Source organism: Periplaneta americana, chromosome 11 (genome assembly GCF_040183065.1).
Source record: "Periplaneta americana isolate PAMFEO1 chromosome 11, P.americana_PAMFEO1_priV1, whole genome shotgun sequence".
Classification (NCBI taxonomy): domain Eukaryota; kingdom Metazoa; phylum Arthropoda; class Insecta; order Blattodea; family Blattidae; genus Periplaneta; species Periplaneta americana.
In genome coordinates, this window is record NC_091127.1 from 108654807 (window position 1) to 108680836 (window position 26030).

At 34.7% G+C, this 26030-nt stretch overlaps 1 protein-coding gene across 5 annotated transcripts in view; it reads right to left on the reverse strand.

The window, feature by feature from the left end:
* The window catches only part of drosha (ribonuclease 3 drosha), a 175692-nt gene that overhangs the window by 79700 nt on the left and 69962 nt on the right, over window positions 1-26030 (reverse strand). For 3 of the 5 annotated variants that reach the window (XM_069839849.1, XM_069839847.1, XM_069839851.1), the window contains 3 exons: window positions 24227-24434; window positions 19732-19865; window positions 8649-8702 (listed from right to left, as the gene is read on the reverse strand). In XM_069839849.1, the coding sequence (XP_069695950.1) occupies window positions 8649-8702; window positions 19732-19865; window positions 24227-24434 (396 nt within the window). The remainder of the gene's footprint in view (window positions 1-8648; window positions 8703-19731; window positions 19866-24226; window positions 24435-26030) is intronic. The other 2 variants (XM_069839848.1, XM_069839850.1) reach the window with 1 other exon arrangement.

Genomic DNA, 26030 nt, shown 5'->3' on the forward strand with positions numbered 1-26030 from the left:
TACCAAGAACAGATATGTGCGTGCGGTTTTGTGGAGCTTTTGAGTTGGCTTTAAGAGGTCACGATGACGGAGACTCATCTTTAAACGCTAGTATTTTTCTTGGCCTCATCAATTTAAAAGTTCTGAATTAGACGCACTCTCAAGAGCAAAAGTGTTTAAGAACACATCAAACACTATACAGAACGAAGTCCTTCAAGCCATTTTGATGTATGCCATGATGAGATTTCAAAGAAATAAAGAATGCTGTTGACTTTTTAGCAGTTAAGGCTGATGAGACGACAGACGTATCGAATGTTTGTGAACGTGTGAACATTGTTATAAAACACAATATAGCTAAAACAATATTATTTACGGTGTGTTGCAATAGAAGTTCAACATTTTACTTTGCTATTAAAGGACCTACATAGGAAACTAATTAACTGCAATTTCTTGACTAACAAAATTATGTAAATCTATACCTATATAACATATGTTAATAGTTATGGAGTAGTTAGTACAAATAATGATAATGATAATGATAATGATAATAATAATGATAATAATGATAATAATAATAGGGTGTAATAATAATAATATGATAATCATAATAAATATTTGTGCACCACCAGGATTATTTATCACCATACGCCACTGGTCTACTGATAAACACCTACAAATGTTTTTACATTTTATAAGTAACGAATGCATAACAAATTGTTAGCTGGGACCTAAAAAAGGAATAAGAAGTTATTTTGCTCTTCTTTACAATTTCCTCAAAAACAGTTACGAGGTTTTAAAAGTAAGCCAATGATATGGAGGAGTATAAATTAAAGAATGATTTAATAATGATTTATTATTATTATTATTATTATTATTATTATTATTATTATTATTATTATTCATTAATTCATTCAGTGAAGATCTTTCACTGCAAACCCAGCATTCTCCAATCTTTCCTATTTTCCGCCATTCTCTTAGTCTCAGCATATGATCCATATATCTTAATGTTGTTCATCATCTGATTTCTTCTGCTCTGAACTTTTCTTCCATTCACCAATTCTTCCAGTGAATCCTTCAGTAGGCAGTTTCTTCTTAGCCAGTGACCCAGCTAATTTATTTTTCTCTTCCTGATCAGTATCAGCATTATTCTTTCTTCACCCACTCTTTCTAGCACAGCTTCATTTCTTATTTTGTCTGTCTATTTCACTTATATAGGCTCCCCCAATAATTTATCATTTATGAGATTTATTTATTTTGACTTATACCTTAAGTGTTTGAGCACATCAATGCTTTCCAAAAGCTGGCACCAGTGATGATGATGATGATGATGATGATGATTATTATTATTATTATTATTATTATTATTATTATTATTATTATTATTATTATTACTACTATAGTGGGTAAGTGTTTAATTACAACTCCCGAATTTTAGTAAATGATGTTAATTGAAAGTATTTACACTGTGTCTCTACTACAAACATATCTGAATATTTATCTCGAATAACATTATCGGTTAGCATGAGAATTCAATGTTACCTAAAATGTTTTTATTCAACTACATTCAATTAAGATTTATTTTATTACAATGAAGTCACTTGCAAATGAAACATCTGGAAAATAGCAAGTCAAAATATATACATATATAGAGATGGTTCATTTTACGAGGAATGCTTGTACTACAGGCCAAGCGACAGCAAAATTGTGCACTGTGCAAGTGAACTTGGCTGTGACATGTCTTGTATGAAGTCCCAGGTTCCAACATATCTTAATTCAGGTGAAGTTGAAGTTCCTGTGGTGTATACGTATTTTGTGAGAGGATATTATTGAAGAACGAATTTATCTACTGGAGTGTTACGTAAAGAAAAACAATTATAGCTAATGCATATATAGATTTGTACGCAAATTTCCCAATTCAACAATTTCTACACAGTCTTGCATTTCGAAGTTAATGAAAAAGTGGCGTACAACAGGCTCAGTTTGTGGCAAGCCTAAAGTAAATGACATGTTTTAACTGTAGAATAACTTAAAAATATTAAAGTGGGATTAGAATTAAGTCCAAAGAAACCTTTTCATCACCTAGCTCAAGAAACAAACATATCCTGCGGGTCAACTCACAAAGCAACCAAGCTAATTAAATTCCGATCATATAAAATAAGGTTTATGCAAGAAATCAAGCAAACAGATTTTGCTCCTGGAATACGGTTAGGCAATTGGTTACTTGAAAATGTTTACAATGAATACCTTGATCTACAACTAATGTTTATGACTGATTAGGCATGGTTTATCTCAATAGTCATGTTAATTCTCGATATATGCGATATTGGAGTGATGAAAATCCCCATATTGTACAAAAAGTCCTGTTGCACAGTGATAAAGTATGGGTTTTTTTGTGTGGTTATGCATGACGAATAATAGGCCAATATTTTATAACACAACTGTGAATACAAACGTGTATGTGAATACAATACTGCCTCCATTTTTCAGTCAACTTACAGACGAAGAAAAACAAAATAGTTATTTTCAACAGGATAATGCTACCCCACATACTGCCGAACATTTAATGGACACCATGAAGGAAGTTTTCGAAGACCAAATAATAAGCAGAGGTTTGTGGCCCCCTAGATCACCTGATCTCAGTTACTGATTTTTATCTTTGGGGAAACTTAAAGCATAAAGTATATAAAAATAATCCTCATATTTTGGAACAACTGAAGGACGCAATGTGACAGGAAGTGACAAAAATTACTCAAGCTGAACTGCAGGATGTGTCACGTAATTTGTTTAAGAGATGTAGGGTGTGTCTCACTGCAGGAGAAGGTAATTTTCAGCAGTATCTGAAGCAATTGGTAAGTACGCAATATTTCGTATTTGAAATCTAATGGCAGCAATGCCACAGAGCACTCAGCCAGTGACACTATTGTAATGTGTGCAGCATTGCTGTTAGGCTCAGCATTCCTCGTAAAATGAACTATCTGTATAGGTATACATAGACTGTCACCAAAGAGATCCATTTGGATAACACAGCCTGTGTAGAATATATACACACACAAAATCTTGGAAGAATGGAAAAAAGCAAAACCCAAAAGCTTGAAAAAAATAAACCTATTAATATACTACATTATTCTATTTGCAGATGATCAAATGTTGGCAGAATCTGAAAGTTATCTACAAGAAATTGTTACAGAACTTAATCAAATTCTACAATCCTGTAATATGAAAATATAGTCAACTCTGGATATAGTGAACTCGGTTATAGTGAACATTCAGCTATAGTGAACCTAAATCATTGGTCCCGACTCACATACATTAAAAAGTACTTTAATATTTCTGTTTATAGTGAACCCTCGCTTCGGTTATAGTGAACCTTGTATCCTGACAAATTCTTATTTGAAGTCAGACCTTCTTGTATAAAATTGAAAGAATGTGTTGAGAACAATATTGTAAGTTTCTTGCTCCTTTAGTCAAAGGCCAAAGGTAGGATTAGTGATTCCTAGACAATGAGCTGTACTGTAAATCCAGGCAATGCCTGACGATCTTGCCTTACTCCACCATGGAAGGGTTGACATTCTATTCTCAGACACTCTACTCTACTGTTATTTCTAATCCTCCACTGTCAAAGGGTTGCCTTTTGTTCTCAGAAACATCTCCATTATGAAGGATAGCATCGAAACAACGGAAAATGAAATTACCTTCTTTTATTAAAAGGGGATGAACATTATGTCCAGAGCATAAATGAAGGCAAGATTTCGATGGCTTTCAAACTCCACCAACCTTTTCCCAGTTTCCATTAAAGTGATCCGGGAAATTCCAAGACTGAGTACGCAGTCACACCATAAGTGTTTGTCATTTCTACCTGACAGTCTTTTTCTAGTGTTCCAACAGTGAATGTACTGTCGAAGCGTAAAGTGTTTTCTTTGGAAGATAAGGCGAATATTATAAGTGACATTGAACGTGGTCTTTCGCAAGTGGACGTGGGTCGACAGCATAGTTTAAGTAAATCAACTGTGAGTAACAGTAGCCTATATAGTATACAGTGTAAGCCATTCCACAAAAATGAAATATTTTATTTTCTTGTTCACAATTTAATTCATTTCTGTCATTTAAGGTAGGGGAGAGACACTTCGGATGTAGTGAACCTCGGATATAGTGAACGAAATATGCAAGTCTACAGAGGTTCACTATATCAGGAGTTGACTGTACCTACTAATAAAACCAAGGTTATGGCAACAGGAGGTAAATATAATAGACAGGTAAAAGAGTTATAAATAATATTATAGAACAGATTATACTTTTTAAGTACTTAGCATGTGATATATCAAGATGCAAAATCAATCAAGATGTAAAAAAACAATATCATTAAATCTAAAGCTGTAAGTTGGTGTATTACAATACAATACAATGAGAAAAGAAATACTGGTAAAATTAAGATTCCACAATATTACATCAAAACCAATTTTACTATACAGAAGTGAAACTTGGGTATTGCAAGAGAATGACAAAAACAGAACTGAAACGAGATGAGATTTATGAGATCACTTCTAGATTTAGCTTTGAGGGATAGGAGTTAGTTAGTGAGGTTTAAAAAGGGCAAGTCAACTACTATGGCTAATTACGCCCTTACTGAGGGATAGCATCAGAAGTGAAGAAATAAGAAAAGAGTTAAATATTGAAACAACAGTAGAAGATAACAGTTATAGATTGTCAAAATAAATGGTACAGTCATATTACAAGAATGGCATCTGATCTCTTATCACAGCATGTATTTTATTATAAAAACAGTTGAAGAGAGAATATTGGACAAATGAAAGAAAAGATGAAGTGAATAATTCTTTTTTTTTATATAAAAAAAACTGGTTTGAAATGGGATACAACCTAATCCTTGAAATGAAATAATAGATGAAGAAGAAGAAGTGTTTTTTTTTTTTTTAATTATTCATAGTACATATGACTTTCGTTGTAGCTTTAAATGAAAGCTAATGAACTACTGGTACCTTATTTTATTACTTTTATTTTATCGGACTCAGTGGGAGCAGTGACAACATAAATAATAGCAACTAAAAATGCTGCAGATCTCACTTAATAATGTTCGAAACATGTTAAATATTGTGAAACTTAGAAATTTCAGCATTAATTTGAAAATGTATACTGTGTATCTTTCTATATGGAAAGTTTAACTGACAATCAGTCTATTCATCATCAATTTTACATAACATCCAGAGAAATTAAATTGCTTCATGAGGTACTGAGATGATAAATTTGCTACTTCTCTATTAGATCATTCTCTTATTTTGCGTGATTACTGTTTTGCCTAAGTCAGTACAACATGTGTGCTTCTTGCCAAATTCCAAGTAACGAATGTTTGTCATTTGGCAAACATATAGTAATGTGGATATGTGAAAGACAATGAATATTCCCCAAATTTCGATTATTTCCCATTCACTGTGGGTGTTGTTAGGGATTACCAGCATTTGTGTTTGAAGACTAAAGTCTTTCCAATGGTTCTTATGGAAGATCCTTTGTTGGTGTTCACTGTGTTCTCTCAAAGAACTTTTTCAATCTCTTTGAAGATCATGAGAAAGGTTTTACGATCCTCTGGGAATCTGGGTTTCTCTGCTCTCATATTGTTTTCCACAATGCAGATTTAATTCAAATGCTATGGCTGATTGATGGCAATTTTGTTATGGGAAGTTCTTGGATTATGTTAAGTAAACTTCTCAATCACTGAAATCGACGAAAGTAAGTTTGGTAAATGGAACTAACAACGTGTTCACCATGTCAAAGGACGATGGGTTTTTGTGGGGACTTAGTGAGAAGGTGATATTTCTTGTAACTGGCCCTGATTAATCTGTCGAAACCTTTGTTCCAATTATTATGGATTAGATATTTCCAAGCACCAATCATTAGTCATCTGTGATGTCAAGACACAGAGGACGATAATAATGGGAATATGTTCATCAGACACTAAATCATTTCCTTACTTTCGTTGATGAGATAACTGGTATCCACAACAACACTATAGAGAGCAGGTAATAGCATGTTAAGTTAACCCCATACACAAATAATGAGTATTGAATCAAAATGTGCAAAGTCCTTTTCACTTTCTTATGAATTTCCCCCCTTTTATGGTGGTATATCAATCTGTGCTGTCGGTTTGCTTTAAAAAGTGCTCCCTCCTCGTCTACATGAACCTTAAAATGTGTATCAAAAGCACGATTAATTAAATACTGTTCTCTTCTGAAATGTATTTTCCTGTGGACTAAGAGCATTTGATTCAATGCTCCTCATGTAATGGTTGGGTCAAACATGTTTTCTTCCCAGCAAACTACATGATCAAAAAAAAAAAAAAAATGCTTGGGCCAATGTAGTTGACCCACTCTGTAATTTGTAAATTCACAAAGATCATCTGGGACAGGGTTTGAAGTCAATCAGCTATACTTGATAGGTTCTAGACATTAAATTGTTTGCAGAGGGAGAGGAAACCTTCGTACCATTGATTCTGAGAACACTGCTTGGTAATAACCAGCAACAAAGATTAAGTAGTGACGTGATAACCTTTCCATTAGTGTCAGAGTTAAATTCAACACTAATGGAATTAATGCATATACACGCTGGGGGACTGGATGCAGTATTATAAATGTACAGTGTGTGTTGTAGCAGTTATCTTTCTTCAAATTCGACACTTGGTTATTACTTTCATCTCTTTTCACTTGTAAGTTAGGCATCAGCCACATTCACATTACTTTTGGTGCATTTGTGCTCTGCTCTACCATTGAGATCATGTGGTTCACGTTGAACAATGCTGCATAGCGCAAAAATGACACACGTGAATATCAATGCCAGTATCTTTCTCCAGCTGTTCAGAAAATAGACTTACTTCGGAAAAATGATATGACACAGGAGTGAAGCATATATACATGCTGTGTAAGCGGCACTTACAATTTACAAAGACGAGCTAAGAGCAAAATATTTTGTTAATTTAATTTTTTACATGTTCCTTTCATTATTGTCAACTCTGTCTTCAAGCTGGCTAGTTTATCACTTTGGATAACAAATAATAATAGCAGTATGAATTCAGTACGGACAGTGGCTGTTGTAATTCTGTGTAGCACCAAGATACTTTGCTGAAATGTTTTTGTCACTTCTGCATACAAGCTCGCGACAACAGTCATTGATTTCATCTGCAGATACAGTCGCAATTGTTGGCATTAGCTGCACGTAATTTAGTTTATGTTGTAAGATGCATGTGTGAGAGTATATACAGTAGGGACTGGATAATTCGAACAGATTGAGAAAAGGGGTTGTTCATATTAGCAAACTGTTCGGATTATCAGGGTCTTTTTTTTTAACGAAAAAAAAAACTTTTATGATGAAAAAAACACTTTTATTTTATGTACAATAGGTACAGTATATGCATGGCAATACATGCCAAAATCTTCCTTAATACATACTGTACTTCCTTACTACATAATTTGTTTAACACTGCTATTCAGTTTTTGATCGAATGCACAATCTCGCATACATTGCAGTAACATAATTTCACCACTGTCTTTGCTGCTTCAGCCCATTGAAGAGCTATGTTCAGAGCTTTCACTGCTTCCGAACAGACACTTTCGTAGTGAAGTTCATGTCATTATTGTCTTCTTCCTCCTTGGCCTCCTTGTTGTTGACAATTTGCGCGATTTCCTCATAAGTTAAAATTTCTTGGTGCTGTATCACATCATCATAGCCTCCAGACCCACATTCTTGAGCCTCATCTCCAGTGATGATCTTGTTGTCTTGTGTCAACTTGAGTAAAAGTGGTCGGAGACCAATCTCGTTATCCTGGACACTGGAGACGTCGTTATCTGACACCAACTCTGGAGAAAGATTTTTCCACGACTTTCGTACCAAATGTGACGAAATAGATGACCAACAGTTCGTTAAGTTGTTTGCATGTTTGGACAACTATACAGTAAGTGAGGGGGCAGGAGGACCCCCCTCTCGAACCCATTCAGACTACTGCATCGAATGTTCGGCTCATCGAGTCCCTACTGTAATACAGTAATTTGTTATGAGTGTGTTACAATGTTAATCTGCTCCAGGAAAGTATATATTATGCATAGATAGTATTTGTATCAGTGAATGTGAATATGTAATAGAAGGTTTATTAAACAGCTAATGTTACCTCTTTCGAAAGGCTGACATACACCTTTTATTTCAAATTTAATTCCAAAATCAAATATGGCATTTAAGAAAAGAAAAAGTCACTAGTTGCTTGTGTAGCTATAAAGAAACATAAAAATTATACTACTGACCGTGTCTTCTTTTTTATCAGAACTTAGCATTTTCATTCAAGTATGAAGTTTCTGATTTGAAGAACTACATAAGTTACAAAAAAGGATATGAATTGTCACCGAGTCGTGTTGCTTCACAAGTAACCCTAAAGTAATTCGAAAAACCCAAAATGAGTTTCCATTGAGCGAATAACACAATAAATGTAGAAAAGCACAACGAAGTCATTAAAATTAATAGACATATTGTAAGTTATCTGATGTCACTTGCTACTAAGCTGAACATGAGTTACCTTTCTGTGGGCATTATGAAGTCACCGAATCTTCACATCAAGGCAACTACGTAGGGCTAGTAGTAAATGTTTTCAGGAATTTTATGATAAACTAGATACTCACCTTGAACATTCAACTGTATTTTCTGCATTATCTAGTGATTCAATTTCACAAGTGCTGAAAACGGAAATTAAAGCAGTGATCAATGATGCCCCATTTATAGAACTTATAATGTACGAAACCACTGATATTACAAAAAAAAATGCCACGTCTCGACAGCATTATATACTGTTAGCAAAACTGGAGATATTCAAGAAAGTTTTCTCGATTCTAGTGACTGCAGTGAGAACCGCACAGTATTGACATTAGCTGAGCATGTTTCTGAAACTTTAAAGGGATATCAGTGTGTGTGTGTGTGAGGGGGGGGGAAACAATAGCACAAACATAATATGACAATGCTGCGATTATGTCTGCTGAGGAGCTGGGAGGCTCACAGGCTCAGATTGAAGCTAAATTTAAAAACACCTTTTCTGTCCATAGCTATGTACCATAAAAAAAAACTTGTTTTCAAAATTTCTGTAGATAACATAACAAAGTACTATGTGTATATTTATACTGCTGGGGCTAGTTTCATTTTTCTCGAAGTCACTTAAACGTACTTATAATCTTGATCAAGAAGTGAAAATATTTCCATCAGTTGCATCCATAAGATGAAACTACAACAGTAACTCATTGCAACTTGTTTGAATAAAATGACAATATTTTAAATCTCTTTGAAATGATAGTTGAAAATGAAGATAACCGGGATAGTAAAATGTATAATGGTGCACGAAGTATTCTTAATTTTCTTTCGAACTTCGACTTCATCTTCCTACTATTCTAGTTCAGTTTATTATTCTTCATGAGATTCTATTTTTGAAATTTAAGGGGAAAAAAAAAACCTCTTGTTGTTGTTTAGTCAACTGTCCGAAGACAGGTCTGAACCTCACAAGTGATACCAAGAAGGCATAACTTATGAGGCAATAGGCCAGGAGATAATGAGGTTGGGTGACCAGTTCCTTTCCCCCTCCATTGCATACATCACCGACTAGCTACATATTACACTATACAGCACACTGCCTGACAATGAGCCATTCATGCTTTAGTAGAAGTCTACTTCCTTACCAACGAAGAAGAAGAAGTAGTATACAATGCCTGAAGTGAATTGAAGACCTTCAAAAGCTCTTCGATCAGCTCAGGAATAATAATAATAACCACTGATCTCGAGTTAATAATTTTACACTGAATAGTAGTGAACTGTCTCTTCACCACTGTAAAAGAATACGAATTGGCGAAGTGTCCGACAAAAAGAAAGTTTCATATAAGAGAATATACTGTGGGTAAGTGCTATAATAAATTGGAAAATGAAGAGAAAGTTTTGAGTTATTGGTCAACTTTACTTCATTGCCCTTCTCTACTCAAAAAATTTCATCAAGTTTTCCCATAAATTATCAGAAAAACATTTTGCCTGTCTGAAAACAATTGATGGACATCATTTTGAATTTAAGGAAATCTGTAACAAAAGTGTCCCTGACTTCTCACGTACTTACCTATTTGTGTAAAGCTAACATGAAGTAGAAGCAAGTTAGTATAGGGAAAAATGGAGACTTTTGTCAAAAACTAGACCTTCAAAAGACAACACGGGCTAGAAAAAGAGGAATAATAATAATAATACGACGAAGGACACTAAATCGGGTTGGTGGTCTGTTCTGACAGTTTATATATTATTAAAGTCACGCCTTCCCATGACACTTATACAATAATTGATGTTAAAATTGAGGCATTCTCCGGAATAAAACTTCACGTATGTTAGGTTGCAACATTTTTCAGTTTCCAGTATATATTTAATTCTTAATAACACATCTCTCTCCTGATAAAATATTTAACAAATATTTGAATGTCGTTCTGTACAATGTTATACCAGATATAAAATGTTGATGTTCTATATCTCAAATTCAAGATTTTGTAGTTACATTCTTTTTCCAGAGAATGCCTCAATTACTAGCATTCGTAGAAAAACCTGGATATTTACCATAGTAATAAGTTGAAAACTGAAGACTAAGAATACCACAAGACCACCTTCATGGGCAGTAGACAGAACAGGCCTAAGACGACCTGTTTTTTTTTTTACTTGGTTATTAAACGATACTGTATCAACTACGAGGTGTGGTGGTGGGGGTGGTGGGGGGGGGTGGTGGTGGTGGTGGTGGTGGTGGTGGCGGCGGCGGCAGCGGTGGTGACTAAAAGAGTGAAAAAAATTTTTTCTACACATCCGAAATGATACAGACCAAAGGATAGGCATAAGAATAGATGGTGGGATTGTGTCAGCGAGATTTGGAAAGATTTGGATTACGGAGATGGAAGGAGCTGTCAGCAAATAGAGATGAGTGGAGGTGAACCATAGAGCAGGTGAAGGCCCACCACGGACTGTAGTGCCATGCAAGAAGAAGAAGTAATGCCAAGGTACAGTGTCACTACTATTGAATTTCGCCAATAATTATGTTCTCTTTCTCTGGAGATAACAAAGAACATTTTGTATCTTTTCAAAATGAAATAATCATAACATTTTCTACATAAAGACATTGGTTTATATGATACCTCATCTATAGCATTAAATATTCTGTAATACTAATTAGGGATCGGTTTAGAGACAGTGCCGTCATGTCATGGCACTGCCAGAACACAAGAAAGAAAAAGAGAATTCATATTTTTCGCGCAAAACCAGATAGAAACACGCTATGCTTAAGTATGTAAACTCTGCCACCAATATTATCGTTGACACCAACAACACTGTAACCAGTGTTTGCAGCCTACACCTGTGCCAGGCATTACATCTCGTAAGAAATATAACACGATGTGCACGTAATGTTCATGTTCTCCCGTCCTTTCTAGCATCTAAAATGTGCCGGAACAGTTTGCAGCTGGCTTTTTGAAATGCTTAGGTAACTATATACAACCCTGAATAATTTCAAGGGAAAAATTGTTCCAGGGCTGAGTTTCGATCCCGGGACCTTTGGCTTAAAGCATCAATTCTCTACCGACTGAGCTATCCAGGAACTACACCCGACACCATCTCAATTTTTCACTTTATATCTACACACCTCAAGAGGGCTGACAAGATGCCAGAAACCCAACTTTGAGTGCACACAAACTCTGTGTGACTTGAATTGTGATTTATTGTTAATGTACTGGTACAGTGTAAGAGAAAGCCCTATGGCCTTAACTCTGCCACTATAAATAAAGAATTATTCTTATTATTATTATTACTATTACTTACAGTGACGTATATATTATGCAAATCTGGCTTTCAGATGAAGCTCCCTGTGAAGCAAACTTGAATAATTTCAAGGGAAAAATTGTTCCGGGGCTGGTATCGATCCCAGGACATTTGGCTTAGAGCACCAACACTCTACCGACTGAGCTACCCAGGAACTACACCCGACACCGTCTCAATTTTTCCCTTTATATCCATAGATCACTTGAGGTGGGCTGGCAAGATCCCAGAAACCCAACTTTGAGTGCATTTGAGGGAAAAATTGAGACAGTGTCGAGATTGATACCCGGCCCCGGAAAAATTTTTCCCTTGAAATCATTCAAGTCTGCTTCACAGGGAACTACACCTGAAAGCCAGATTTGCATTATATACAACCCTATTTAGCATCTCAATCCCTTACTTCCTTACTACTTCACACTCTGTCTGTCCACTAACTTTGTTGGAAAAAGTTTCTTAGACTGAAGGCTGCAACAATAAGAAAATATAATCCCTTCTGGTTTCTTGAAATACTTGGCTTGAGAATGCTTTCACTTCAGTATATTTCTACTAACTGTAGGTGTGAGCCTGTGAACCTATGAAGTTGTTTTATTGTGTTACATAATGCGAAAAAATGAATTCAGTTGATCCTTCAATAAAATCTCCATTTTTAACATTAACATATATGAAAACATATTTCGTGTTAAAGAATTAAGCACACCTACACTGTATTCATCAAGAGCAGAAAAGCGCTAAGTTAAGAGATCTCGCAAAATTCAACCTAGATATTTATTTAAAAAAACAAATGGTTTTGTAGACGCAATGTGAAGAATGCATTCTTCTGCTTTCTGTGTGTTCTGTTCATAGACGAACATAGCTGGTCAAAAGTAGGTGTTACAGACTTATTACACTTATGGGATAAAATAAAAACACATAAAAAAACAAAGACCAATATGAACAACCTCTTCAATTTGTCTATTCTAGTTAAAACGAATACTGAAAATGAATTAAATTCACACCACAGATTCATGACTGCAAAAAACAACGAGCAAATTGATAAAAACAGATGTCTTATATTTAATAATAAATTGTATAAGATTTTGTGGGGCATTAGATTTAGCACTAAGAGGGCACAATTAATCTAAGGACTCAGAAAATAAGGGAATGTTTTGTGAATTAGTTCACTTCAGTTCCGTGTTGGATAGACTTAAAAGAACACTCACCCTAGCCAACTTCTAAAACAATCCAAAATTACTAGCTTGACCGCATGTTGAAAATGTATCATAAAAAGTCCAAAAAGAACTAAACAGTGTAGACTATGTTCCTATCATGCTGACAATACAAATGATGTTTCCCATCAGTTTCGATTCGTTCTAATATTAAGTTACACTGTTGATGGAAAGCTTGTAGAAAGATTCTGAAAATTCTTAAATCCCGAAGGTCATGATGCTCTGACTATTTCAAAGTGTATTTTAGCAGAATTTGAGCCATTAATTGGTAATAATCCAAATAAACTGATGGCTCAGAGTTGTGATAGTGCATCCATAATGAGTGTGGTTTGAATGGTGCACATATATTAACAAAAGAGATATAAAAATGCTTCATTACCCACACTGCTACATGCATCGAGTAAGCCTAGTAATGTCGAAAGCAGCATTTATTATACATCTTATTACATACTTCTATTACTAAGATTTGGTAAATTCCTAGGAATCTGAAGATGGCCAAAATCAAGCCGAAACTAGTAATTAACTAAGGTAAATTACTAGCATAGTTTCAATTAACAAAGAAGGTTGCTTATATAACAAATTAACCAAATCTTTAACATTCATTAGCCAACTAGCCTGCATTTTTTCTATAATCTGTCTGGACTTTGTTCTCTTATTTTTTTAATGCATCCAAAAACACGCAAATTTTAAATGAAATCGTTCAGAGAAGGTTACCTAGGACATCAAGTACCAGGCGAGATTTTCAATCTCGTGTGGTAAATATGTTTTTTGAATACAGAAAAGAATTAATTGCAGTGATGGAAACAATCAAAGCTCAAGAAGACATAACCTTAGATTCTATCATATGCTAAGCCAATGCATACAAATTCTTGCTAAATAAGTAAAACTTAGTGTTTTGATTAACCTTCTTTCATAAAATTATGCCTCATATAGAAATAATTTTCAACTAACTCCAGAAGGGAAGTCCTCTCCAAGTTGGATAAAATATATATAATTTTGAGGAATATACACAAATTAAGGATCAAATTGGTGAAATCATTGGTACGATTGAAAAAAAAAAAAAGCATGCAGTAGAAATTTGTAACACAATTACCTCAAACATAAATATCAGGCTTCAATTTACTGATGCTACCAAATTATTTTAAGTTAAACAATTTAATTTTAAGAACAGTTTCTGATGCAGTACCATTTTCAAACTTAATTTTGAACACTGAATTGCATGATATTTTCCCAGAAATACCAAAACTTTTGAAAATGTCAATAATAATGCCAATGTAGTATTTTCCACTTGCACGTGTTGAAAAGGATAAAAACTTTTCTTAGGAACACAATGAAAAAGGAAAAATTAACTGCACTGAGAATGCTGTCATGTGTGAAAACTCGTTTGCAAAATAAACAACTTATTCAAAAAAGTGATGAATTTGTTTTCAAATAAGAAGAATCAGCGAATAGACTTCATCTACTATTATTATTACTGCTTATTCCTTATCTCTGGTTTTGGCACTAGGTATTAAATACATATAAGCTGCCACAAGTACTAATTAATTCTTCACAAGCCATGTGTTTTCTGTATCGCTTAATACAACATGCATAAGTGCATCTAACTTGTACAGTTACCCTGAAAAAGAATGAGACGATTCTTGGTCGTCGGAAGTTGAAGTTCTACAGCGCAGTTCACTCGATATCGACGTAACGATACATAACATGACAAATAGTATAAGAATTGTTACAAGGACCACAACAAGGACAAGGACCAGAATAAGGATCACGAAGAAGACTGCCATTTAAGGCCAGGATTTCACAACATAGCTCTAGTCACAAAATATCATTGCTTCACTGTACTGAATGGCAAATGCCTGCTAAGGGATCTACATTCTGGACTGCTGTTGTCACTGTCTTGTCTCGTTAGCTCATATAGTAGCGTGTCGGTTCCAATGTATGACCGAAACGTCTCGTGTTCGATCCCGGGTAAAACTTTTTTTTTATTGAGGTGTAATTAATTTGTTCAGAGTTCCTCGACTGTCTAATTTGTCGAAAAATATGGAATAATTTATGCCCAATTTCTGGGTCTTACAAGTGGGCTGAACCTCGTCAAAAAATAAATAAATCTTACTTGGAAGTTAAAAGTATTCTTCTCAAACAAAAATCATAAGAAACAAAAGAGACCTGTTAACTTAAAATCTTGTCCACATGCCATCAGCTTCTATTACAGCTCAAAGTCGATCCGGCATGGATGTCACGAGATTGTGGAATAAGTTCTGATCCCTGGCGAGATCTTCCCAGGTGTCAACAACTTGATCCCACAATTCGTCTCGATTTCGAGGGCGTCGGTGGGCATAGGTGGCTATCCCTCTCTTTTTCAATTCCGCCCATAAATTTTCGATGACATTCAAATCAGGTGACTTCGGAGGCCAATTAATAATTTCGATCTCGGGTCTCCTTTGAAACCATCTTTGAATGCTTGCAGCATAGTGCACGGGATGGTTATCTTGCTGGAACAGCAATGTTCCTTCGGGAAAACGTTCTCGGGCGGAGAGAAGGAATATATTTTCCAGAATGTGCTCGTAAGTTCCCACATTAAACCGGCCATCGATGCGTTCTATAACGCCAGGTCCATCGTAAGACATCCACCCCTAACACGATATCCTAAAGCACCCCGATCTTTCACGTCGGTGCACACAGCGCTGATCATGTCGAAGACCATCCTCACGATAGACACAGACAGGACCTTCGTAATCACTCGAGATGGTTGTTTCGTCGGAGAAAATTACATTTCTCCAATCGAAATCCACTCGATTGGTAGCGAAGGCAAGATGGTCGACAGCTTGTGCTTCCCCCAATATTTCCATTTGTGCAGCCCTCCGGCTCCTAATACCGCGGTTCCTCAACCTGCTGATCACAGTCTGTGAAGAGCCGGGAAAGTTAGATGCTGCTCTTATTTCGTTAGCAGTCAGAAAGGGGTCCTGTCGAACTGTCTCGAATAAGAGAGCATCCTCTTCCAATGAAGATATCCGTGAACGCCCAGGAATAGGGCGATTTTCGACTTCCCCTAAATTTTGGTAACGATGAACCCACCTTGCGGCTGTACTTCCAGGAACACCGACCAAACGGCCAGCATATCTAGCCCCATATCCAGCCTCAACTAGAGCTATAACTCGCTGTCTCATGTCACGTCGGTTCGCCATTACGATGAGAAATGAGGGCTGACGATAATACTTTAGTGTAGACAATGACTATTTAATGTGATATAGAATTATTGAAATAACAGGCATCTTGCATAGTAAGAGTTAATAAATCAACCCTAAATTAAATATCTAAATAACAGGATATAACAGGAAGTCCAATTGTTGCGAAACTAATCAAATATCTAATTACATTAAGTAAACAAACCCCAAGTTATGACACCACATTGCTACAGCTAAATTGTAGGTTATTAACATAAGCATTGAATAGGTCCGTGGTTGTGCGTTGGACGACAAAACCATCATCGAAAGTTCGAATCTTGCGGAGGAATGTAAATTCTTGCTTTTAATAATGTAAATCAGACTTCTAACTGCAATCATTCATATTTCTTAAATTATTTATTAATATTTATAGCCAACATTGAATTTGTAAACAAAAGACTTTATAAATCTCATATGGAATTTGTGATCTGTAGTGACATAGATTATCTCTCGGAACTTTTCCGTAAAAGCAAATTAAATTCACTCCTTGAAACTGGAAACCTTAGTCGCAGAGTCATTTTCCCACAGCATACAAGCTGAAGTAGCACAGCCATTCATAAATGTTTTGTACACAGAATTAGACTGAATTCCTATTCGACAGAACCTATAATCAATGGTTTGTCTGAACATGATAAACAAATCCTAAGCGATTCCAATGTTACTGAACAATTTCAAAATATTAATTTAAAAACTAAGAAAGGATCGTAAATCCTGTATCTAGTGATTATTCACATTTATGTCTACAAAATGAATCTTGGAAAAACATATATGATACTGCTACTACTGATATTAAGAGTAAATGTATTGAATTTTTCACTTAATTTCATAATCACTTCAGTGGATGTTCTCCACTCAATGTTGTGAAAAAATTCAAAAGTAAAAACATGTAGATAACGCAGGGACTTCAAAATCTCATGTATTAAAAAGAAGAATCTATATGTAATGTGTTGCAATGTAATGATCCTCATGTTCTTAAATACTGCAAGATGTACAGTGTAATTTATCAAAAATTATGAAAAAGGGAAATAGAATATATTTGAATAGAAAAGTACAAAATTCAGATAATACAATTAAACCTATTCGGAATATTATTAAATTTAAACTTGTATATATCCTAAGAAAGAAAATATTTTTTCATTAAAACCAATGATTATAAAGTAGAGGATCCCAAATCTATTGCAAATTCTTTTAACGTATTATAGTATATAGTACAGAAATATTATTGACAACTTAAACATTCAAGATTTTGCAAAAGATACTGCAATTGGTTACTTAACAGATGCATTTAATAATTAGTATTAATATATGTAATTAGTCAATAACTGCAACAGTGCTTTTTCATTCAATCATAACATGAATAAAATTGAATGCACATTAAATTAAACACTATTGCAAACACGTTGATAAAATAGTTAAAATTCACTGAAGGGGTGAGAATGAAATAATCCAAAGCCATACTTTTAACAAAAATTGTTTTGTGCGAGTGCATTTCTTACACATATGGGAAAGCTGTTAATAAAATATTGTAATAATTACTTAGCAAATGACTTAGCCTAAGGACTCTAAACCTTTGTAAAAGTTTGTCCATTATTACATATAGTTTTTAATTTCATTTTAATTGTTAGTTTTTAATATATATGCATTTACATTGTATACGTGTGTATAAATGCATTCATTAGATTAACATTTATAATACTATAACTTGTAATTTTGTATTGTTTGTGATCATTAACACTTAATCTCAGGACTTTGTAAAACTCTATTTCAACGTTACTAAGCTATTTCAACGTTATTTAGACAAAAAAAAAATCGTTGTGTAGACTATGGATCGAACTCGCACTCTTCTACACAACATGCAGAAGTCTTACCGTCTGAGCTATTGAAACGACATGAAAGCGTTCCTTTCTGTGCGGTGTGTCGATCTAGTCATGAAGGTCCATTGTCGACTTAACTACACGATTTATGTATATATTTATCTTTTATTTACGTAATATCATATTTTTTGCAGTTTTTGAAGTGAATTTCGGAACGATGCTAGTAACAAACCAAATAGCCTGAATTTAAGTAACTCAATATTCGTTATCTTGTGTATCAGTGCTCTGGTCTCCGATCATGCGCAGTGTCTTACATCTGAGACTTAGGAATATTCAATTGTCTCATCCTTTTCCAGGGAAACTGTACATAACACCATTGTCATTCTTAATTTTCATTGTAATTTTTCAAGAACCAGATTTCAACACACACGTCATTGAGGAGTAGTATCTGCACATCCAGATAAATTGCCTACTCCCATCTCTTTTTATATTTCACACTGATAGATCACTGACATAACTGCAAAGTACGGATACAGCAATACACCAGACTTGTAAAGAGACAACGTGGCTACAAAAAATGTGTTTGGTATGGCAGGAAAAGTGAAAATGATATGAGAAACAGAATATGGAAGAAAGCTGATTTGTGTCGTGAATTTGATCTAATTAATTCTACAATTTGGAAAAATACCAAAATAATTGTTAGTGCATTTGAATGGTTCGAGAATAAATCCATTACGAAAGCATGAACAATATAATTTCAAAATAAACTCTATCATTTCTCATCTTATTTGGCTGACAATAGAATAGTCTAAATAGACTACTTGTCTCGTACATCTCCATTACAGCAACACTTGTTTATAAAAACAAAATTTTTTGTAAGTAGGAAAACAATGTTATCAAGTTTCTATGCAAGAATTTCCATGTGCACATTTTGAAAACTCAGAGAACTCCAGGAGATGGTCGTATGTTTACATAAACGTTTAAACATTATTCTCAGAAATGAGCATAAAATAAATAATAATAATAATAATAATAATAATAATAATAATAATAATAATAATAATAATAATAATACTTAAAATGGAGAAACACTTGAAGAAAAGTTAAACTAATGAACAGTATTCATTAAAGTCCAATCCATAGGTTTAGATAATAACTATTACTCATCCAAAAGAAATGTATTATTATTATTATTATTATTATTATTATTATTATTATCAACTGAATAGACTACAGTGGACTATAGTGGACTTTATGTTGTCAGCAAACAGCTAGATACATTAAGAAGATTGATTGATTGGATTGATTTATTATTATTATTATTATTATTATTATTATTATTATTATTATTATTATTATTATTATTATTATTATTCAGCCAGAGAAACTCAACTTTTTTTCTTGCAACTTAAATAATTCTAAAATCATGGAAAGCCTGCGAATTTGTGTCAGACAGTAACTGTGTACAATTTACTTGGCACAAAGATACATACCAGTTTTAATAGTTACTTCATAGAAAATATGTGTCATTTATATAGCAGCATTTATTTAATGAATATGTTACAATTCGTTTTTATTATACCATTTCTCGTAGAGTATCAATTGTAACCATGTTTACACATCCCTCAAATTTATAAGAACTCCTCTCACCTATATGACGGGTGGGTGAGAGCCAACTGTAGAAGGAAGCGGTTCTTGAATTTGTAATCAATAACTCTCTCCAGGACATCACAAGACCGGTGGAAGCGCAGATGGCACACCAGAACTGGGATCAGCATAGCATGCTGCAAACATTTCACAAAATCAATGGCACTTCATTATTATATGATACCATTTTCCAACAGTGGTGCAACTTTATTGCGTGTCTGAACCTCATGTTGAACATCAGGAAAGTCTCAATCAAACATTCACTTACTTGCATTTGAGTATTTTATCTGGAAGTTGCATAGCACAATATATATATATATATATATATATATATATATATATATATATATTTTTTTTTTGTTAGGCCAAGAAAAAGATCTCACTGCATAGCAAGGAACTAGAACAAAGAATATGCTCTTTTAAATTTTGCAATTTTTATATTTGTACCATGATCACATGAAACAGAAGAGAGACCAATACAAGAAGCCTTTATAAATCAATACAGTACGTTAAACAAAAATATTACTCTTAGCTCATGGAATTGAAAGATGAAAATGACAACCTAATTCTTGCTCAACAAGCACTGTTAACAGAATGGAAAATTTATTTTCACAATCTTCTAAATGAATAATCACTCAGTAGAAACAGAAGTGGAAGATAAGAAAAACTATAATGTTCAACCTCTTATTCCAGAGCCAGACCAGTTAGATATAGAACAAGCAATAGAATCATGTGTGTGTGTGTGTGTGTAATGCCTATCCACTTCACTTGTTTGATTCAGGTTCTGCATACTGTGGAAAGATGGCAGGAATGTGACTCCTTTTCAACTTGCACATCACTTCAGCGGGCCACGTTATACATGATGTGTGTATCTGTGAAGAGTTATATCATGTACTAGGTTGAGTATATGTGTAGTGTTCGTGTAAGTATAGTGTAGGAAATGGGTGAAAATGATAAAGTGAGGGAGGGAGAAGAGAAAACCTGATGCAGGCACATAGCCTACTCCTTTCGAATAGCACCAAGGGGGCAGCCAGGCTTACTGTCCTCATCCAACGGACGAATCACTATCAACAGTGACATATGCCTTCTCTTCATATGCACTGCAGAGAGATTTGGGATTTAACCCAGACATAATGAAGCACAATTTAGTGATTAGAAGTTGTGCACTGCCATCTCTCCTAGTCCCAAAGTAGAAATTTTACATGAAAATTTCTGACTGTCGGAAATCGAACCTGGACCAGCTAGTCTGGAGGCAGACGCGCTACCACGGAGCTAACTTGGCAGACACAATAGAATCGTCAAAAACTCATAAAACTCCTAGCGAAGATGGAATATTCCCAGAGCTTTTGAAATATGAAAGGAATGTAATCACTGAACAAATTTACAAATTACTTTTAAACATGTGGCGAAAGCAAATCACACCAGAAGATTGGAAACAAGCTCTAAAGTACCTAAAGAAATTAAAATGCGTGAATTACAGAGGCACAGATCTATTAAATAACATGTACAAGGTATTTTCTAATGTGCTCTTAAATAAATTAAAACCTTATGCTGCAGAATATACTACAAATCACCAAGTTGGTTCCATGAAAGAAAGATCAACAGTTGACCAAATCTTTGCCCTCAAACAAACATTATCAAAACATTGGGAATATAATAAAGATGTACAGTTATTATTTGTAGATTTTTCAAAAGCTTGTGACAGTGTGTTTAGAATTCAAATATGGAATGCTTTAAAGGAAAATGGAATGCCAGAAAAACTAATCAGATTAATAAACTTGTGCATAGAAGATTCATAATGCAAAGTCAAAATTTCAGGACAATATTATCAGAGAATTTTAATGTTAACACTGGTATACGACAGGAAACACAAAGTATATGATTATGTCTCGTGACGAGTTGGAAATATAAAAATTGGAAATTTATCCTTTGAAGAGGTGGAAAAATTCAAATATCCTGTAGCAACAGTAACAAATATAAATGACGCTTGGGAGGAAATTAAATGCAGAATAAATATGGGAAAAGCCTGTTATTATTCGGTTGAGAAGTTTTTGTCATCCAGTCTGCTGTCAAACAACTGAAAGTTAGAATTTATAAAACAGTTATACTGCCGGTTGTTCTGTATGGTTGTGAAACTTTGACTCTCACTTTGAGAGAGAAACAGAGGTTAAGGGTGTTTGAGAATAAGGTGCTTAGAAAAATATTTGAGACTAAGATGAATGAAGTTACAGGAGAATGGAGAAGTTATACAGCGTAGAAGTGCACGCATTGCATTCTTCACCTGGCATAATTAGGAACATCAAATTCAGATGTTTGAGATGGGCAGCGCATGTAGAACATATGGGCAAATCCAGAAATGCATACAGAATGTTAGTTGGGAGGTCAGAGGGAAATTTATGTTTGGGGAGGCTAAGACATAGATGGGAGGATAATATTAAAATGGATTTGAGGGAGGTGGGATATGATTGTAGAGACTGGATTAATCTTGCTCAGGATAGGGACCGATGGCGGGCTTATGTGAGGGCGGCAATGAAGTCCAGGTTCTTAAAAGCCATAAGTAATTAAGTATATAACAAGGTGATAGATTATCACTACTTCTTTTTAATTTCGTCTTGGAAAAAACTCTGAAAAGTCAGTTGTAACATACATGGAGTACAATTGGGGACAGCCTATGTTGATGCCATAGTACTAATAAGTAAAACAAAGCAAGAGGTCAAAAGTTTAACGAAAAAATATTGGCTTACTCATAAATCCAGAGAAAACCAATAACTTACATGAAAGCATCTAAAAGAGACAACAGTAAAGATCCATTTAAGATAGGTAATCAAGAATTTGAGAAAATCGACAAATTCCAATATCTGGAACATACAGTAGTGTGCAAATTAATCTGAACAAACCATACTGAGCATATTAAAGAAGTACAGGATAAAATGGATGTTCAACACACCTCAATAATGTATGTGGCCTCCCTTGTTTGTAATTGCATCATTGACACGATCTGGTATGGATTCCACTAAATTTCCACAAATCTTAATTTCTTCGGCACAAAATTAAACTTGATAGAGGGAACAAATATTTTTTTTCCTTTGTAGAACAATCTAGTTTTACCATATTCCCTTTGCAAATTGACAACAAGTTCTCAATTCGATTGATATCAAGTGAGTTGCTTGGATATTATTGTGCTTGAAGAATTTAGTAGTCTTTCGAGATGCACAGTATGATAATCAGCGTATGACATGTTGCCAGGTTTTGTTAAGGCACACCACTGCCATCTGGAAATGATTTCTGCGAATATACTTGCCACTATTAATCATTCCTTTAATAGGAATGATCCATGCCCTTCGTGGTAAAACAACCCCAGAACATTACTTTTGGGATTGTTTCGTTAGCCTACTTGTTGGAGATGAGCTGATGAAACCTTCTCGAATTGTTTACACATGTACTGTAAGTAATGTGGTGGCCATTAACCTCGAAATAAGATTCATCATAAAATACCTTCTTCCAGTCATTCACTGTCCAGTTTCTATGTAATTTTGCCCAAATTAAGCGTCAGGTATTAGCAGTTGCGTTTTAATGGCTTAAGAACCTTTTGCCTAGCTTCAAAAAGTACACAACACACTGTTGTACCGTGAATGTCTATCCCAGTTGTATTCGTGGGTTAAGTCAACAGCAGATGGTTTAAGATTTATTTTACTTTTCCTAACAATTAAACAGTCATCTTGCAGTGAAACTTTCCTTTACCGGCCACATTTTCCTTTTTTTTTTCTGGGGTGTGATGGATCCAATTTCACAGTATTGTTTCAGGATAAAATTAACTGTAACTAAGCCAACACCGCACTATGCAGCAATTTGCCTTTGTCATGGAAGTATGCTTTGCTAATGTTACAATTTTAGGGCTTTTCATGGAGTTATATCCATTTCTGAAGAAGTCATAATGAACAAGGCAATGCAGTAATAACACAACATGACGAAAATGAGAGGAAATAATTAACACATTGCAAAAAATGTAAATCCCAGTCCTTCATCAATGAATGCCTGCTATATTACAGAACTAACTCTTTGAAAAATATTGGAGTGCAAGAGGTGAAATGACTTTATTGTCAAATGCCTGACATTAGAAAACAACAACATACTACAGAACTCAATTAAGCAGGAATGTAGAGTTGGTAGGGGGGGGGGGGGGGGGGGGGAGAACTGAAAAGTGTCACATGTTCGAATTGATTTGCACGCTGCTGTAAAATCACAGATAAAAATTTAATAGAAATCAGAATTTTTCATCATGTCTCAAAAGCAAACACACGGAACAGGAACGTGCATTTTAACAAAGAAAACGGAGATAATAAGTGTCATTATTATTATTATTATTATTATTATTATTATTATTATTATTATTATTATTATTATTATTATTATATGTGGTGCCAGTGGTAGCAGCAGCAGACGAGGGGGAGGAGGAGGAGAAGGCATATAATTTCTCCTATAATGCAATCGTACCAACCTGTATGATGTCACACATGATGCCAGTGCGGTGAAAACCTTTTGCAGAAACAGCTACAGTGACATCACGCTTCATCTTGCTCTGTGTTCTCATCTCCTGGAGCTTGTTCTCTTTTGCTTCTAGTTTACGTTTGTCTTCAAATGATGGTTTGGGCATGTTAGCAAGTAAATGTCTGAACTTCACATACTCCCGCCAGGCCTTCTGATACCTGTCATCATCATTATTATAAAATAAACTTTGCTGATCAGAAATATCCTCTCCTTCCTCTAAAATTTCATATGATTAACATCTATGATTCTAAATTATGAAAACACATGATTATGGTGCAGTTTAGAAAATTACAACAAGAACTTTACAAAAAGCAAGCCAAAATGTTATGCAAAAACAAATGCCAAAACAGACACGTAATATGCACTATAAATATGCCACTACAGTTAATACAATTATAACAAATAAGCATCACTTCAATGAATTCCTTATTCTGTTCATTTTATCACTAAATCACAGTTTTCTATTTGCCTTCCTGCAAAGTCATGGATTACGAACACCGAAAGAAGATCTTCATAGAAAATTCTGAAGATTTGGAGTGAAGCACCAGCTACGATATAGGATAAATTCCTCAATGGGGCATACAGGCTAACTTCAGTCAGTCCCTCCTACTGTGTAAGAGATGTGGTAAGGAATAAGAAACTTTTTCACACAACCTGCTGAACTGGATGAAACCAGTTGAAATACCAGAGGAATTACTCCTTCGTTCCTAATAATGTGAAGAGAATTAAACCATCAGGAACAGTTTCCATGATATTCCATCTAGTTTCATCTGTTCAGGGCAATGAAGCACACAGTGTGTGGAGAAATTTCTTCTTGTCCATCGCTGTGGAGTTATGGTTAACATGCCTCACCATGAGTAAGGTTGAAATTTTTCCAGGATTTTCCCTCAACCTGTTAAGAGCAAATGCTGGGTAATTTTCAGCACTAGACCCTGGATTCATTTCACTGACATTATCACCTACATCTCATTCAGATGCTACATAACTCTAGCAGTTGATAAATCATCGTAAAATAACCAATTAAAAAAAATCTTTTTCCTTACTACATCTCTTACTTTCTGCATAGATCTATGTCAGATCACACTTTTTTATTAAAGCTCAAAGACTAGGATGATTTGGACATGTAAACCAAATGCAAAATGATAGACTGGTGAATAAGCTCTACCTCTAACGACAAGAGCAACAGGAATACCAAAAAATAGGTGGAGGGATGACATACTGGAAGATATAAAATTATTAAAGATTCAGAATTGGCCCAAAATTCTCCAAGATATAGAGAAATGGAAAGAGATCGTTGAGAAGACCAAAACTTTAATAAAGTTGTAGTGCCATAAGAAGAAGAAAATCACACTTACCTCTGATCTGCCTGTACATGGGTCATTGCAATCCAAGGCTTATTGTGTCTTACCACTTACTTTTATGTGGGAATGGTTGAGACCAAATAACCACTTTCTTGTAGATATCGTGACTCAGTTATATGGTACCATTCATCGATTGAGCCATGTAGGTGGTGAAGTCCCACTATAATGCTTTTTTAATCCCCAAAACAGTGTATTACACCGTATCAGACTGATGCCATCTGCATGCATCACAACACTATATCCAACTGCACTATTTTGGTAGACACTATTGAAATGATTATGATGAATATGAATTGGAGAGTGATGGTGGAATGATGGTGGAAACAGGTGAACACACATAGCCATGGTAGAACCATGCTTCGTCTGAGAAAAATATTAAATGTGGGTCTATTA